General features: G+C 36.5%; 1 protein-coding gene across 2 annotated transcripts in view; it reads left to right on the top strand.

Annotated features, from left to right (window-relative positions):
• LOC126475174 (dynein axonemal assembly factor 11) overlaps positions 1-13,266 on the top strand; it is a 228,481-nt gene that overhangs the window by 96,427 nt on the left and 118,788 nt on the right. For both annotated transcript variants that reach the window (XM_050102805.1, XM_050102806.1), the window contains one exon: positions 4,061-4,239. In XM_050102805.1, coding sequence (XP_049958762.1) covers positions 4,061-4,239 — 179 coding nt within the window. The remainder of the gene's footprint in view (positions 1-4,060; positions 4,240-13,266) is intronic.

The following is a 13,266-nucleotide window of genomic DNA, read 5'->3' as shown; positions in this document are numbered from 1 at the left end:
TTTACCATAACAAAAATTGTACTAGGAAATAAAACAAAACATTTAGTATACTTACATTTGTATGTGTCTAGTTGCAAACTTTTTCCAGAAATGACCTTGTACAAACTTGTACTAGTAATTATTTCTCAAAATTGTTCACATACCCAGTTGGTGCGACAATGTCTAGCTTGGGCCTGTTTGCTTCATGCGCCTGTGTTTATTTCCCTCTTCTGTTGCTATAGGCCCCTGCCGGATGCTCAGTGCTACCTGCCTGGTATATGTGTTGTATGGGTCAGCCTGCTGTCCAGGTGACTTTGTCAGGTTGCAGCAGGGTCATTGTCTATGCTGTGGACATAAATGGGTTAAGGATGATGTTGAATAATGTACATCATTCAACATCATCCTTAACCCACATATGCCCACAGCATAGACAATGACCCTGCTGTGACCTGGCAAGGTCACCTGGAGAGCAGGATTCTTCTAGTATTATATTTATGAATGTTATTGTTGTTTTTGTTGATAGTTGCATGTGATAGACTTATCTTCAAACTTAATTTCTTAAGCCATACATCACAGAGCATGAATTACAGTAACTTTTTTTGGATACTATTTGTACTTATAAATTACAAGCAGCTGGAATTGCTGGCCAGTACTTAACTTCAAAGGCAAAATTTCAAATACTGCCAATAGAAAGGTAGATAAAAGAAGCTACAGACTTTTCTATGGTTTATTTTTCCTCGTCAAGGAGGAAGGATAATTGGTTGGAGAAGATTGGAAAGGAGGAGCAGAGTGTCCAAACTCAAGCTTGAAAGGAAGCCACCTGATGTGAAGATCAGAGGAGACAAAAATGAAGGAGAAGGCCTATGGACTTTCCTCCCTGGCAGAGGAACATAAATTCTTAAAAGATTGGAAATATTGTTTTTCATTTATGAGTGTTCCTATCAGCAATACTCACAATTTTCATGCCTGAAGATAAATAGTGACCAGCCATTCTTTCTCCTTGTGATTTAATAGTGTCCTCAACTGAATTTTCATATGATACAAGTAATCATCTTTCTGGTATTCTTCTTATTGTTTTATTCATTTATGTGTAGGGCTGTGGTGCATAGGTGGGGGTGATGATGAATAATCACACAACACAGATACAATGTAAAACAGTTTTATTAATGAAAGGAACATACACATCAGAAACATCTGAACTTCGCAAAGTCATGAGGCAGAATAACAGTCAGAGATTTCTGTGTGAGGTCCCTGTTGACCACCAGCGACGATGTTTGTCAACACAGTGTTCACACAGAGTGCTGCCCCCAAACAGTTATATTTGTTTCACATTCACACTGGCGTAATTATCACTGTTTAAAGAATCCTTTTCATTTCCAATCTACTATTAACATGTTTCTCCATGACAATCACTGATTCTCAAACAAAACACTGTATCCACCATAAATCTCATAAATAATCCCACATGCCTTTTCATGAAATAACTGAATTATTGAAATATGTTTCTTCTACAGATAGTCATAAGACTTTCACCTATTAATTCCACTTTCCAACAAATACTTCCTACTACTTAACCTCAACATGGATGTGTATGACTGGTCTGTGCGGGAGCCCATCACCAACTCTCTTGCACATGCCAAGACTGCATGTGACCTCTAGAATTGGGGCATTTTTGTCATTACACTATAAGACAGTGCTCTCTCAGAGAAATGGCACACTCAGCTCTGAAAGTTCTAGAAGATAGTGATAAGTAAGGAGTACGATATTGATACATTGTGACATAAAAGATAGCAGTACTCCAATATTTTATTATCTGCCTCTACTATTGAATGATACTGTCATATATCTGCACTATTCTGCTACGTTGAGACAGTGTTGCTATATGTTTTCCACCATTGTCTGGTATGACAAAGTTATGTTAAAAGTTTATGGAATTTGATAACTTGCATTACAAAAGAGAAGAGCACAAGCCATTATCATGGAGAAGGCTGTTGTGTTGTTGTGAAGGAATCTGCAGAAATAAGATTCCACTCACCACCAAACTGAAGAACCTATTGTTCAGTTGCCTCTGAAGAACCACAACTCAGCACCACTCCACATGCACGGTCTCCAAGTAGACATTGGCAACACAACTCAGTGCCTTTTGCAGACTCTGTTTTTTCTTGGAACATTATGAAGATAGTTTGTCTCATACATAACCAATTCAGCTGGTCCCCAACTGATAGTCGAATTAATAGAACCTTTGTACCATGGCATAAGAATCAGCTAGTTATATGCCATCCAATACTCTCTTCTGGTTTCAGTTGTATGTTCCTGTCAGAATTTCACTCCACAAACATACCGAGTAATGGACTTCTATTCAAGGACCTGAATTTTGGTTCTCTGCACACTTGAAAGTAAGTCTGACTGACACTATCAAACCATTCCTATAATTGTTTCTGGAATTTAAATTCTCTCTCAGTGCACGTGTTTCCTTGTCAATTCTTTCAAATACTAACAACACTGTATTGTTCAAGTTGTTGGCTTAATTGAAGGCACAGGAGGTGCAAAAATCATTAGACCCAGGTGCTACCCATATTACAGCATTCAACCATATTTTGCTTAACGTAACTGTTGCCATAGTGACTTACATCCTGCTTGCTATTCTAATAATGAGTGTGACTATATACTGATGTTTCACATACAAGTTATGTTGTAGAATACATACAGCCACTCTAGCTGACCACGTGCCTTGGCCAATTTACAGTATAAAAGTTCATGACAACTTTTCTTTTTCTCCTGTCACAAACTATAATTTTGCTATCTCACTTAGGATTGTTTTCTTTAATTAAAGCTATTATTTTGAATTTGTCTTATGAATTGCTTACTTTTGTGACATTCATCCTAAAGTATTTTATTATTGTGCTTATTTGCTCATTTGATATTGTTTTATGGTCATGAGTTATTTTTACAAACTTCCTATTCAGATTAACTGCAAACTTAATTACCTTGCTTTGGTGATCACATAAATTTGGGTAAAATGAATCACCCTTGAGGCATGTGTTGTAAATGATGTATTATTTGTTTATAAGGCACATCAGTGCAGTGAAAGCATCATCTTTTGCATTGTCATTTTATGCTTTTGTTAGTTAAATCTATTTAGTTTCATATGTCATTATGGTTCCTGCTCAGAAAGACTTTATCAAGTAATTGACTTGGTGCCAATGCACATTAATATATTCTGTTTTGTAACTTTTCTTTGGTCAACTGAATAGTTAGAAAGCTATTTAGAGAATGTAATCGATGGTGCTAATGTACTTGACACAAATTTTACTTATAGCGATTCCATCCTCCCTGATTACAGATAAAATGAACTGTTGTACTTCAAAATTCTGTTCTGTCACTTCGACCTGCCTTATAGTCAGGTTTGCAACCAAATGGTGCCACCCTGCTGGTTATCTGGTCATCGTAAGGATGTTGTACGCTGCATGCCCACATTGTTTTCTTTTTTTAAGAAAGAAAAGAAAAAGAAAGAACGAAAGAAACCAATTGTAGTCTGAGAAGGAGGCCTTTCAACATTACGTGGCTGCATTGTGGTTGATGCAGTATTTTGCAGAACAGTATATGAAAAAACTTTAAACTGAGCTTGCTGCTTCTCTTTTAATTTTTGGATCTGATATGCTACAAGTATTACCAGTAACCTTTTAGAACTGAAGTGATTAAAAGTCAAAATGAGATGTCTATTATGATAACAGAAAAACTTGGCATAAAATTTGCTGTTTCTCTGAAATGTGTTTGAAGTTATCGTCACTAACAAATTTGAGAATAGTATTAATTTGTGATAATTGCAGACAATATAAGCTCCTGTTAAAAGAGATAACTGATGTGACATGACCTTTTAGTTAATTTACAGTAACAGTAAATGTCTAATACAACTGTTTATTATAGTGTGTGTGTTGTGGGGAGGGGTGTGGGAGCAGGGGGGGGGGGGGGGGGGGGAGAGTGCATGCACAAATGCTGTGTGGAGCACATGCATATGTGTCAAGGGGAGGGGAGGGTTGTATGTGAGTGGTCATTATTTTTACATTTTCTCTTATGGCAGGTATCTGACAGGGAATCCCTGTACTGACTACAAGGGCTATCGCCAGTTTGTTGTAGCATCTTTACCACAGCTCAGACAGCTTGATGGGACTGACATTGAAAGATCAGAAAGAATTTTAGCAGTCCAGGTTTACAAAAATGTGAAAAAATCTATAAAACTGGATCAAAAACTATACCAAGGTATGATGTCACACTCCAGTAATATGTAAACTGCAGAAAACATTATATTTTTAAAATTTGTTTATCCATTCATAGACAATATAAATTGTATGGATGTTCTTGACACACAAATGTATACAACACAGTCACAGAGTCATAAACAAATACAATTACAACATGTAAATAGATACATACATTATCACTACTCCACAAATGTTCACTTTTTATTTTTTACAGAAACAAACCTCGCCATGCTTTAGAGATTTAGATGCACTGAATATGAATATCATGGTTAAAATTGTCTCCTACCTCAGGGTTATATTTAAATAAGATATTTATGTCTCACAGTCTTGTTTATGGAGCATTGTAAGAGTCGTGTGCAAATGCATTGTGAGAAAAGTTCCTCTGTCGTAAGTGAGTGAGGTGGATGCTTCCAGTACAATTTGGTGAAACTGCTTTACACCATGACCCATGTGCACACCATCCAGTCATGTGAACATTATCAACTATAGAAACCAGACTCAGTTTTAACTGTCATTTGTCATTGCAGCATGCTCTTGTGCTGTTTTAGTTCACTTGTTATTGGAATGAGTGCCATAGCAGCTGGCAATGAGTGTGTATGTGAGGTGAAGTGTTTAAACTGAAGAATTATGTTATTGTGCACATATCCACTGTCACAAAAATGCCCTTCACCTGTAGTAACAAGCCTAATAACTTTTGTTACAATTGTAATTTGTGGTTCAAAAAAGCAACCATTGACTGATGCAGAGAAACAATCAAATGCCTTTTATTGTGGGAGTCAAATTGGAGACCAAGAGAAATCATGGGCTCTTCGCTTGTTTGTCTACACTGAATGCATGGTAAAAACATGTCCATGAAATTTTATGTGCCTGCTATTTGCCATCAACCTACAAATAATGTGTCAGATTTCTGTTTTTGTATGGTACCTTTCTTGGGGAAAGGAGCAAATACCAAGAGGAAGAGGAATATTCAATACCTTGACATCCTATGTGTCATTCACCCTATGGCTTATGATGAAGGATTGCTGGTCATTAGTCTCCCACATATACTACCATCAAGCAGTGGTAGTGACGATGCTGAACCGACACATACACCCAAAAAAGTGCAATCATCCTCCAGTGAAACTGATCCTACATTTACACCAACATCATCATCTGGAGAGCCACAAAACATCACAGTGTGAACTCAGCAATCCTGAGGGATTTATAACTTCCAAAGCATAAGGACCAAATCTTGGTTTCACAACTGCAGCAGTGGAATCTCCTCACTGACACAGTATGTGTGTCTGTATTTCGAGAGCACCAGAAAAAACTTGAGTCCCATTTCAGTTTTGAAGGCGACATTAAATTCTGTAGTGACGTAAATCGTTTATTGTAAGATCTGAAAATTACATACAATCCAGACAAGTGGAGACTCCATATAGATGGCCCAAAAACAAGCCAGAAGGCTATACCATTATGCAATAGTAATGAAACCATCCCTCCCAGATCCATATGCTGCGTTAATTAAAGAGAGCTATACCATGTTGAAATCCATTGTAAAATGTGTTAATTAAAATATGCATGAATGGCTGGTGTGCGAGAATTTCAAAGTCACTACAATTCTATTGGGTTTGAAAGGACGTTACACTAAGTATTGCTATTATCTGTGTGACTGGGACAGTCGTGCAAGACTTTGTGGACCAACTCATTCATGCTTATAATGTCATTGGGCTGCAACATAATCCTGAAGATGCATTTCCTTTGCTTCCACCTTGCTGTGTTCAGTTATGAGCAGTAATCTCCTCCTCCACCTCCACCTCCTCCTCTCTCTCTCTCTCTCTCTCTCTCTCTCTCTACCTCCCCTTCTGTCTGTTCATTTCCTCCTCCCCTCTCTTTGTGTATCTCTTCCTCTTCCTGTCTTTGTCCATCTCTTCATCGTTCTTTTCTCTGTCCATCTCCTGCTCTCTTTGCTCTCCATTATTTTTCCCTCCCCTATCCCAGTCCTGCTCCTCCTATTCGTGCTATCTCCTTCTTCCCCCTTGCTATCTGTCCATCTCATCCTCCCCCTTCTCTCTCCATGTTATCATGCTCACCCCAATAGGAGGATGGTGGTTCTTACCCCTCCTGTATTTCTTTCCAGGTTGTAACTGATATCTGTACCAAATTTGATTGAAATCATTCTTGGATTAAGGACGAGTTTTTACCTGTGGCTTTGCATGCATATGCATGTAGGAAATATATTTCACTTATATTTAACATATTTTCACTTATTGGTACATATATTTCACCTGTATGTCTACTGAATTTCACTCTGAAGTTTCATTTTCAGGCAGCTTAATCTTTATGACATCTTATATCTTGAACTATGTGTTGTACAATGACATAATTTTGCAGGTGCATACAGTTTATATGTGGCTACTGTCTTCAAAATGTGTTGTGAATAGTATTGGTAGTAAGCAAGTAATAAATTAAAATGTCATGCATGATGCAGCAGTTTTTCATGCCTCTATGTATTTGTGATGTCATATATCCTGACTAGGAGTTGTACAATGATACATTTTTGTAGGTACATTCAGCAAAATATGTGGGTACTGTCTGCAAAAATTGTTGTGAAAAGAGTCAGTAGTAACGAAGTAATAAATTTAAACAACTTGCATGATACACAAGCTATTCATGATTCTCTTTGTTTATGACGCTGTGTCTCTTGAACTAACTATCATACAATGATGTAGTGGTGCATTCAGTGGTTTGTGTGAATATTGTCTGAAAAATGTGTTACAACTACAATTAGTAGTAAAGAAGTAATAAATTGAAATGTAGTGCTTCAGACAACAGTTATACTGCATGAACTGTGAAAATGTAGTATGCAATAAACGTTTTTCCTTTCATCAATTTGTGGGAGGTGATCAGCAAGGGAAAGTTTGTCAAAGATTTGAAATCATGTGTTAAGTTTGCAGAAAGTCCATTAAGTGTTCCCGTTCTCAATACTAAATGACTAAAGTATGGGGTTTCACAGACCGTTGGCTACATTGCTTTTTCAACCCTGTCTCTCTTAGATGAGAGGTTCTTACCCCCACAGTGATTCTTTCCAGACAGTAAGTGACATGTAGACTGATTTTGGTTGAAACTGATCCAGTGATTTAGGAGGGGATGTGGAACGTATGTACGTACATACATAAGTACATTTATTTTTATGATTTATATGGATCCCTGTATATAGCACTCTATTTTGGGTTTTTGTTGTGTTTTTCTTACTGGGATGTAGGTGTTGGCTGGATTTGGTTCCATGTTCATGTTCATATAGAGATCTGTTTGTTGAGCACTGTTTGATGTTTTTCTTTATGTGGATCACTGTTTGCAAAAGTGTTCATACGAAACAGTCGATGATTCCTACAGGTTTGAACATCTCAGTGCAGTGTGTTCTCTTGCTGCTTCTTATCATAATAAGTATAGTCTTTTTTTCTAGCTTAAAGATTATTTGTATATTCCGCTCAGTTATTCCCCAGCTTATTAATCCATAACTGATTACAGAAAGTTGTTGTTGTTGTGGTCTTCAGTCCTGAGACTGGTTTGATGCAGCTCTCCATGCTACTCTATCCTGTGCAAGCTTTTTCATCTCCCAGTACCTACTGCAACCTACATCCTTCTGAATCTGCTTAGTGTATTCATCTCTTGGTCTTCCTCTACGATTTTTACCGTCCACGCTGCCCTCCAATACTAAATTTGTGATCCCTTGATGCCTCAGAACATGTCCTACCAACCGATCCCTTCTTCTGGTCAAGTTGTGCCACAAACTTCTCTTCTCCCCAACCCTATTCAATACTTCCTCATTAGTTATGTGATCTACCCATCTAATCTTCAGCATTCTTCTGTAGCACCACATTTCGAAAGCTTCTATTCTCTTCTTGTCCAAACTATTTATTGTCCATGTTTCACTTCCATACATGGCTACACTCCATACGAATACTTTCAGAAATGACTTCCTGACACTTAAATCTATACTGGATGTTAACAAATTTCTCTTCTTCAGAAACGCTTTCCTTGCCATTGCCAGCCTACATTTTATATCCTCTCTACTTCGACCATCATCAGTTATTTTGCTCCCCAAATAGCAAAACTCCTTTACTACTTTAAGTGCCTCATTTCCTAATCTAATTCCCTCAGCATCACCCGACTTAATTAGACTACAATCCATTATCCTTGTTTTGCTTTTGTTGATGTTCATCTTATATCCTCCTTTCAAGACACTGTCCATTCCATTCAACTGCTCTTCCAAGTCCTTTGCTGTCTCTGACAGAATTACAATGTCATCGGCGAACCTCAAAGTTTTTATTTCTTCTCCATGAATTTTAATACCTACCCCGAATTTTTCTTTTGTTTCCTTTACTGCTTGCTCAATATACAGATTGAACAACATCGGGGAGAGGCTACAACCCTGTCTTACTCCCTTCCCAACCACTGCTTCCCTTTCATGTCCCTCGACTCTTATAACTGCCATCTGGTTTCTGTACAAATTGTAAATAGCCTTTCGCTCCCTGTATTTTACCCCCGCCACCTTCAGAATTTGAAAGAGAGTATTCCAGTCAACATTGTCAAAAGCTTTCTCTAAGTCTACAAATGGTAGAAACGTAGGTTTGCCTTTCCTTAATCTTTCTTCTAAGATAAGTCGTAAGGTCAGTATTGCCTCACGTGTTCCAGTGTTTCTACGGAATCCAAACTGATCTTCCCCGAGGTTGGCTTCTACTAGTTTTTCCATTCGTCTGTAAAGAATTCGTGTTAGTATTTTGCAGCTGTGACTTATTAAGCTGATAGTTCGGTAATTTTCACATCTGTCAACACCTGCTTTCTTTGGGATTGGAATTATTATATTCTTCTTGAAGTCTGAGGGTATTTCGCCTGTTTCATACATCTTGCTCACCAGATGGTAGAGTTTTGTCAGGACTGGCTCTCCCACGGCCGTCAGTAGTTCCAATGGAATATTGTCTACTCCGGGGGCCTTGTTTCGACTCAGGTCTTTCAGTGCTCTGTCAAACTCTTCACGCAGTATCGTAGCTCCCATTTCATCTTCATCTACATCCTCTTCCATTTCCATAATATTGTCCTCAAGTACATCCCCCTTGTATAGACCCTCTATATACTCCTTCCACCTTTCTGCTTTCCCTTCTTTGCTTAGAACTGGGTTTCCAATTTATTACAGGAAGAGCATATGCAAAATATGTAGGAAAAATAAATTGCTACGTACTGTAAAGATAACATGCTAAGTTGCAGACCAGCACAATTAAAAGACACTTATACATAACTTTTGACCACAGCCTTTGTCAGAAAAAGAGAAACACCCACCATTCATTCACACAAGCAAGCACACCTCACACACACATGACTGCCAAGCCTATGGTAAGTGTCTTTCAATTGTGCCTGTCTGCAACTTTTCATGTTGTCTTTACAGTAAGTAGAAATCTATTTTTTTCTTATGTTGTTGATATTCCTATCTGGAGTTTCCATTGTATCATATGCAAAATATGTTGTTCTGGCACATGAGTTTCTACACTCTGAATTTATTACTCTAAGTGCAAAGCACACTTAAGCTATTCACTTACTGAAGACAATAATATTCTCAGTCCACTTTAGCTGTGCATCAACATGCATCCATAGAAATTTTATTTTTGATACACATTCTATGAGCTCATCTTTCTCTTTTAAAGAGTTATTTTCAGGTTTCCTTCTTATGCAGAAACAAATACTATTGGGGTTTTTGTATTTAAGGCTAATTTGTTTTTGTCTACCCACCTGCATGAGTATTTCTTCAGCTTTGTCATTTAGTACACTTGGTGATGCATCACTGATTAGTATGTTATCAGCAGACAGTACCGTTTCACCATGTTTGAGTCTCTGGAGAAAGTCATTGATGTATATGAAGAAGAGTATTGGGCCAAGCACGTTGCTTGGGGGCTCCATTATTAATGTATTCAGGGTTGGAAACGTGTTTTATGGCATGGCTGGAGTTTTTCAGATATGAATGAAACCTCTTATTTACTATCCCCCCTTATACCTAGAGTGTTCAGTTTATTTAACAGAATTGTCTGGCTCTACTGTATCAAAGGCTTTGCTAAAGTAAAGGAAGACACCTGTTATATGTTCTCCTTTGTCTAGTGCTTGAAGAACAATATTTGAAAATCAATTATGTGCTTTTTTTAGCCCTGCAACTAAACTGTTTTCTACATAGAAGATTGTACTTTGTTAGGTACCCCATGAGTCTAATTTTCATTATAGTGTATATTTATTTTGAATGTGATGTCAGTAAAGGGGTGGGCATATGATTTTTTGTTAGTTAGTTAATTAGTTACGTGTTCCATTGATCAATAGCACGGAAAACCGTTATGATGTGGAACGTGTCAAATGCACAAGAAATGCACACAGGAAACAAGTTTTTTTTATTTTCTCTTTTTTTTACATTATAGTGTTATACCTAAATATTTCTATTATCTATCCCAGTCCCTTAAATGGCACAAAATGCATATATTCTATCTCCAGATGGGTCATTCCATATCAAATCAATTTACAGTCTGAACCTTGATATCTCAGATTTGGATGAAATTTTTTCCAGGTAATGTACCCATTAACACTAGTTTAAATTTGAAATTTCAAATTTTTATGATCTTTGGTTTTTGAGTTTCAAGGGTTTAAAAAAGTAAAAAAAAAAACTGTTTTTGATCAATCGATGATTATTTTAAAATGCTGTAGCTCAAAAACTATACAACCTAGAGAGCTCAAACTTGCACCATTGTTTTCCTCTAAAAATTCCCTTCAATTTGATATGTAACATGACTATGCTACCTAAATCTGAAAATTTTAAACTATTCCAAAAAAACATTTTTTGAAATTTCCATAATACGTACCCTTGGAATTTTTTATAAAAATGGTGGGGTCTCAATGGGTTCTTGTATAAAATAATATTTTACTACCGCAATACACACTAGTGAGGTGAAAAGCAGACTATTTCCATGCTATGAATACTAAGGTAGGCCTATGTAATTCTAACAAACTTAAATTATTATGTTAGCCTTTTTATGCAACATTACCCTCTTATTGTTTGTCAGTTCATTAAATGATATTTTAATGTGAGAATAAAATATATAAAAAAATTATAATTTAAGAATCTTACGATTTTATATGACATTCACTTTTTGTTATAAAAAAACATGAGATTTTCATATAGGGTCAAGGCTCTAGTTTTGGCCACTACCCCACTTATGGCCACCTTGATGTAACAGGTGCGATTTTAAGCTCCTTTGGAATACCAGCCAGCCCTACCATAGATTACAGTAAGCAATATGAAATGTGCTATTCAATTGTCTATAGAAACATTTCTTTGTTTGATCTTGTTTGAAGTCACCATTTAATGAAAAGATCTGTGTTGTAAAAGTTGTGTTATGTAGTGTTTTTCTTTAAGTAACACATAATCTGTTTTTTTTTGGATTCTACATGTTGTACAAAGCATCAGAAGAAACTTAATTTATTGAGAGGTAAGATTAAGTACTATATTTTCATTTCCTGCAAGTTAAACATGGTAAAACCTAAAAACATGTCATTAATGTGGCAGGAAGTGGGGCCCGACCCTACATTAAAATGTGTATGAAATAATCATAGCAAAAAAACTTAAGAGTGCTCTATATTGTACTGTGTTTTAGTGTTAAGTGATCTAGTATAGAGCAGTGTAGTCTTGGTGTACGCCGTGCCATATATGTGGTAATATATCAAACATCATAAAATACGATTATTTACTATATTTATTTTTTCTAGAATGTTCCAAATAATAGAAATATAGTTATTTAAGTTGTATATATATATTTACTTTTTGATTGTAGTATTTTTTACCTTACAGAAATGGCATCTCAGAAAATTGGGCGATTATTGCTGCTAAATGTTGTAACCCTTTTAAAGTAGAACAACATAAGAAAGTCCGTGTACAATTGCTGAGAAATGTAAGAGACTGGATGTGCTCTCTAGACTTAGGAATCATTAGTGGTATGAAAATATATGATGTATGTAGGGAAAAGGTTAGTGACAAACACAAAACGGAAGAAGAAGTTTTCCCTTGCTGTAGCGAAAATGTAAATGATTCTTTTATTGATCCTCAATCTTCCATAGACTATTTGAACAAGTCACTAGAACTCATTGGTGAGTCACCACCAAAGAAGAAAAAGTTTGCTGTGCCTACCTATACAAAGAAAAAACTTGATAAAATAAAATCTAGCTTAGAAAAGAACTTACTACCTGAATCGAGCCCTGAAGAAGTTATTACTGAACATTCCGAAGATGAATCGGAGATTATTCAACAGTTAAAAGAAAAGTTTGCTCAAACAACAAAAAGAAGTGAAAACATGATGATTTTGTCTATCCTACCTATGAGATGGAGCTGTCAGAAAATAGAAGAAGAATTTGGAGTGACAAACTAAATGGCTTGTGCAGTGAAACTGTTAGTAAAAGAAAAAGGAATTTTGTCAAATCCTAATCCTAAATCTGGAAGAACTCTAAATGAGAATATTGTCGACTGTGTAAAAGACTTCTACAATTCTGACGACGTTAGTAGAATGATGCCGGGGAAAAAAGATTGTGTGACCATAAGAAATAGAGATGGAAAGATCCAGGTTCAAAAGAGGCTAGTGTTGGCAAATTTGCAAGAAGTATACCAATTATTTAGGAAAATATCCCTGCAAACAAAATTGCGAATTAAGACCAAGGAACTGCATCCTGGCTGAAAGAAGTGGCACACATACTGTTTGTGTGTGTACCTTACACCAAAACATTAAGCTAATGATGAATGGTGCTAAGATGCAAAATTTTGTTTTGGATGGAGATAAAACTGCTTTGAAATCTTACCATTCCTGTCTAGTGAAGATGACGTGCAATCCACCATCACAACAATGTTTTATGGATATTTGTAAAGAATGTCCTGGTGTCTCTAGACTCTATTGAATACAAAGTTCACTGACAATATGATTGAAGAAGTTACCTACAAAAAGTGGGTAACTGTAGATAGGTGTTT

This window comes from Schistocerca serialis, chromosome 4 (assembly GCF_023864345.2).
Source record: "Schistocerca serialis cubense isolate TAMUIC-IGC-003099 chromosome 4, iqSchSeri2.2, whole genome shotgun sequence".
Taxonomy (NCBI): Eukaryota; Metazoa; Arthropoda; class Insecta; order Orthoptera; family Acrididae; genus Schistocerca; species Schistocerca serialis.
This window is presented reverse-complemented; position numbering and strand designations above follow the sequence as displayed.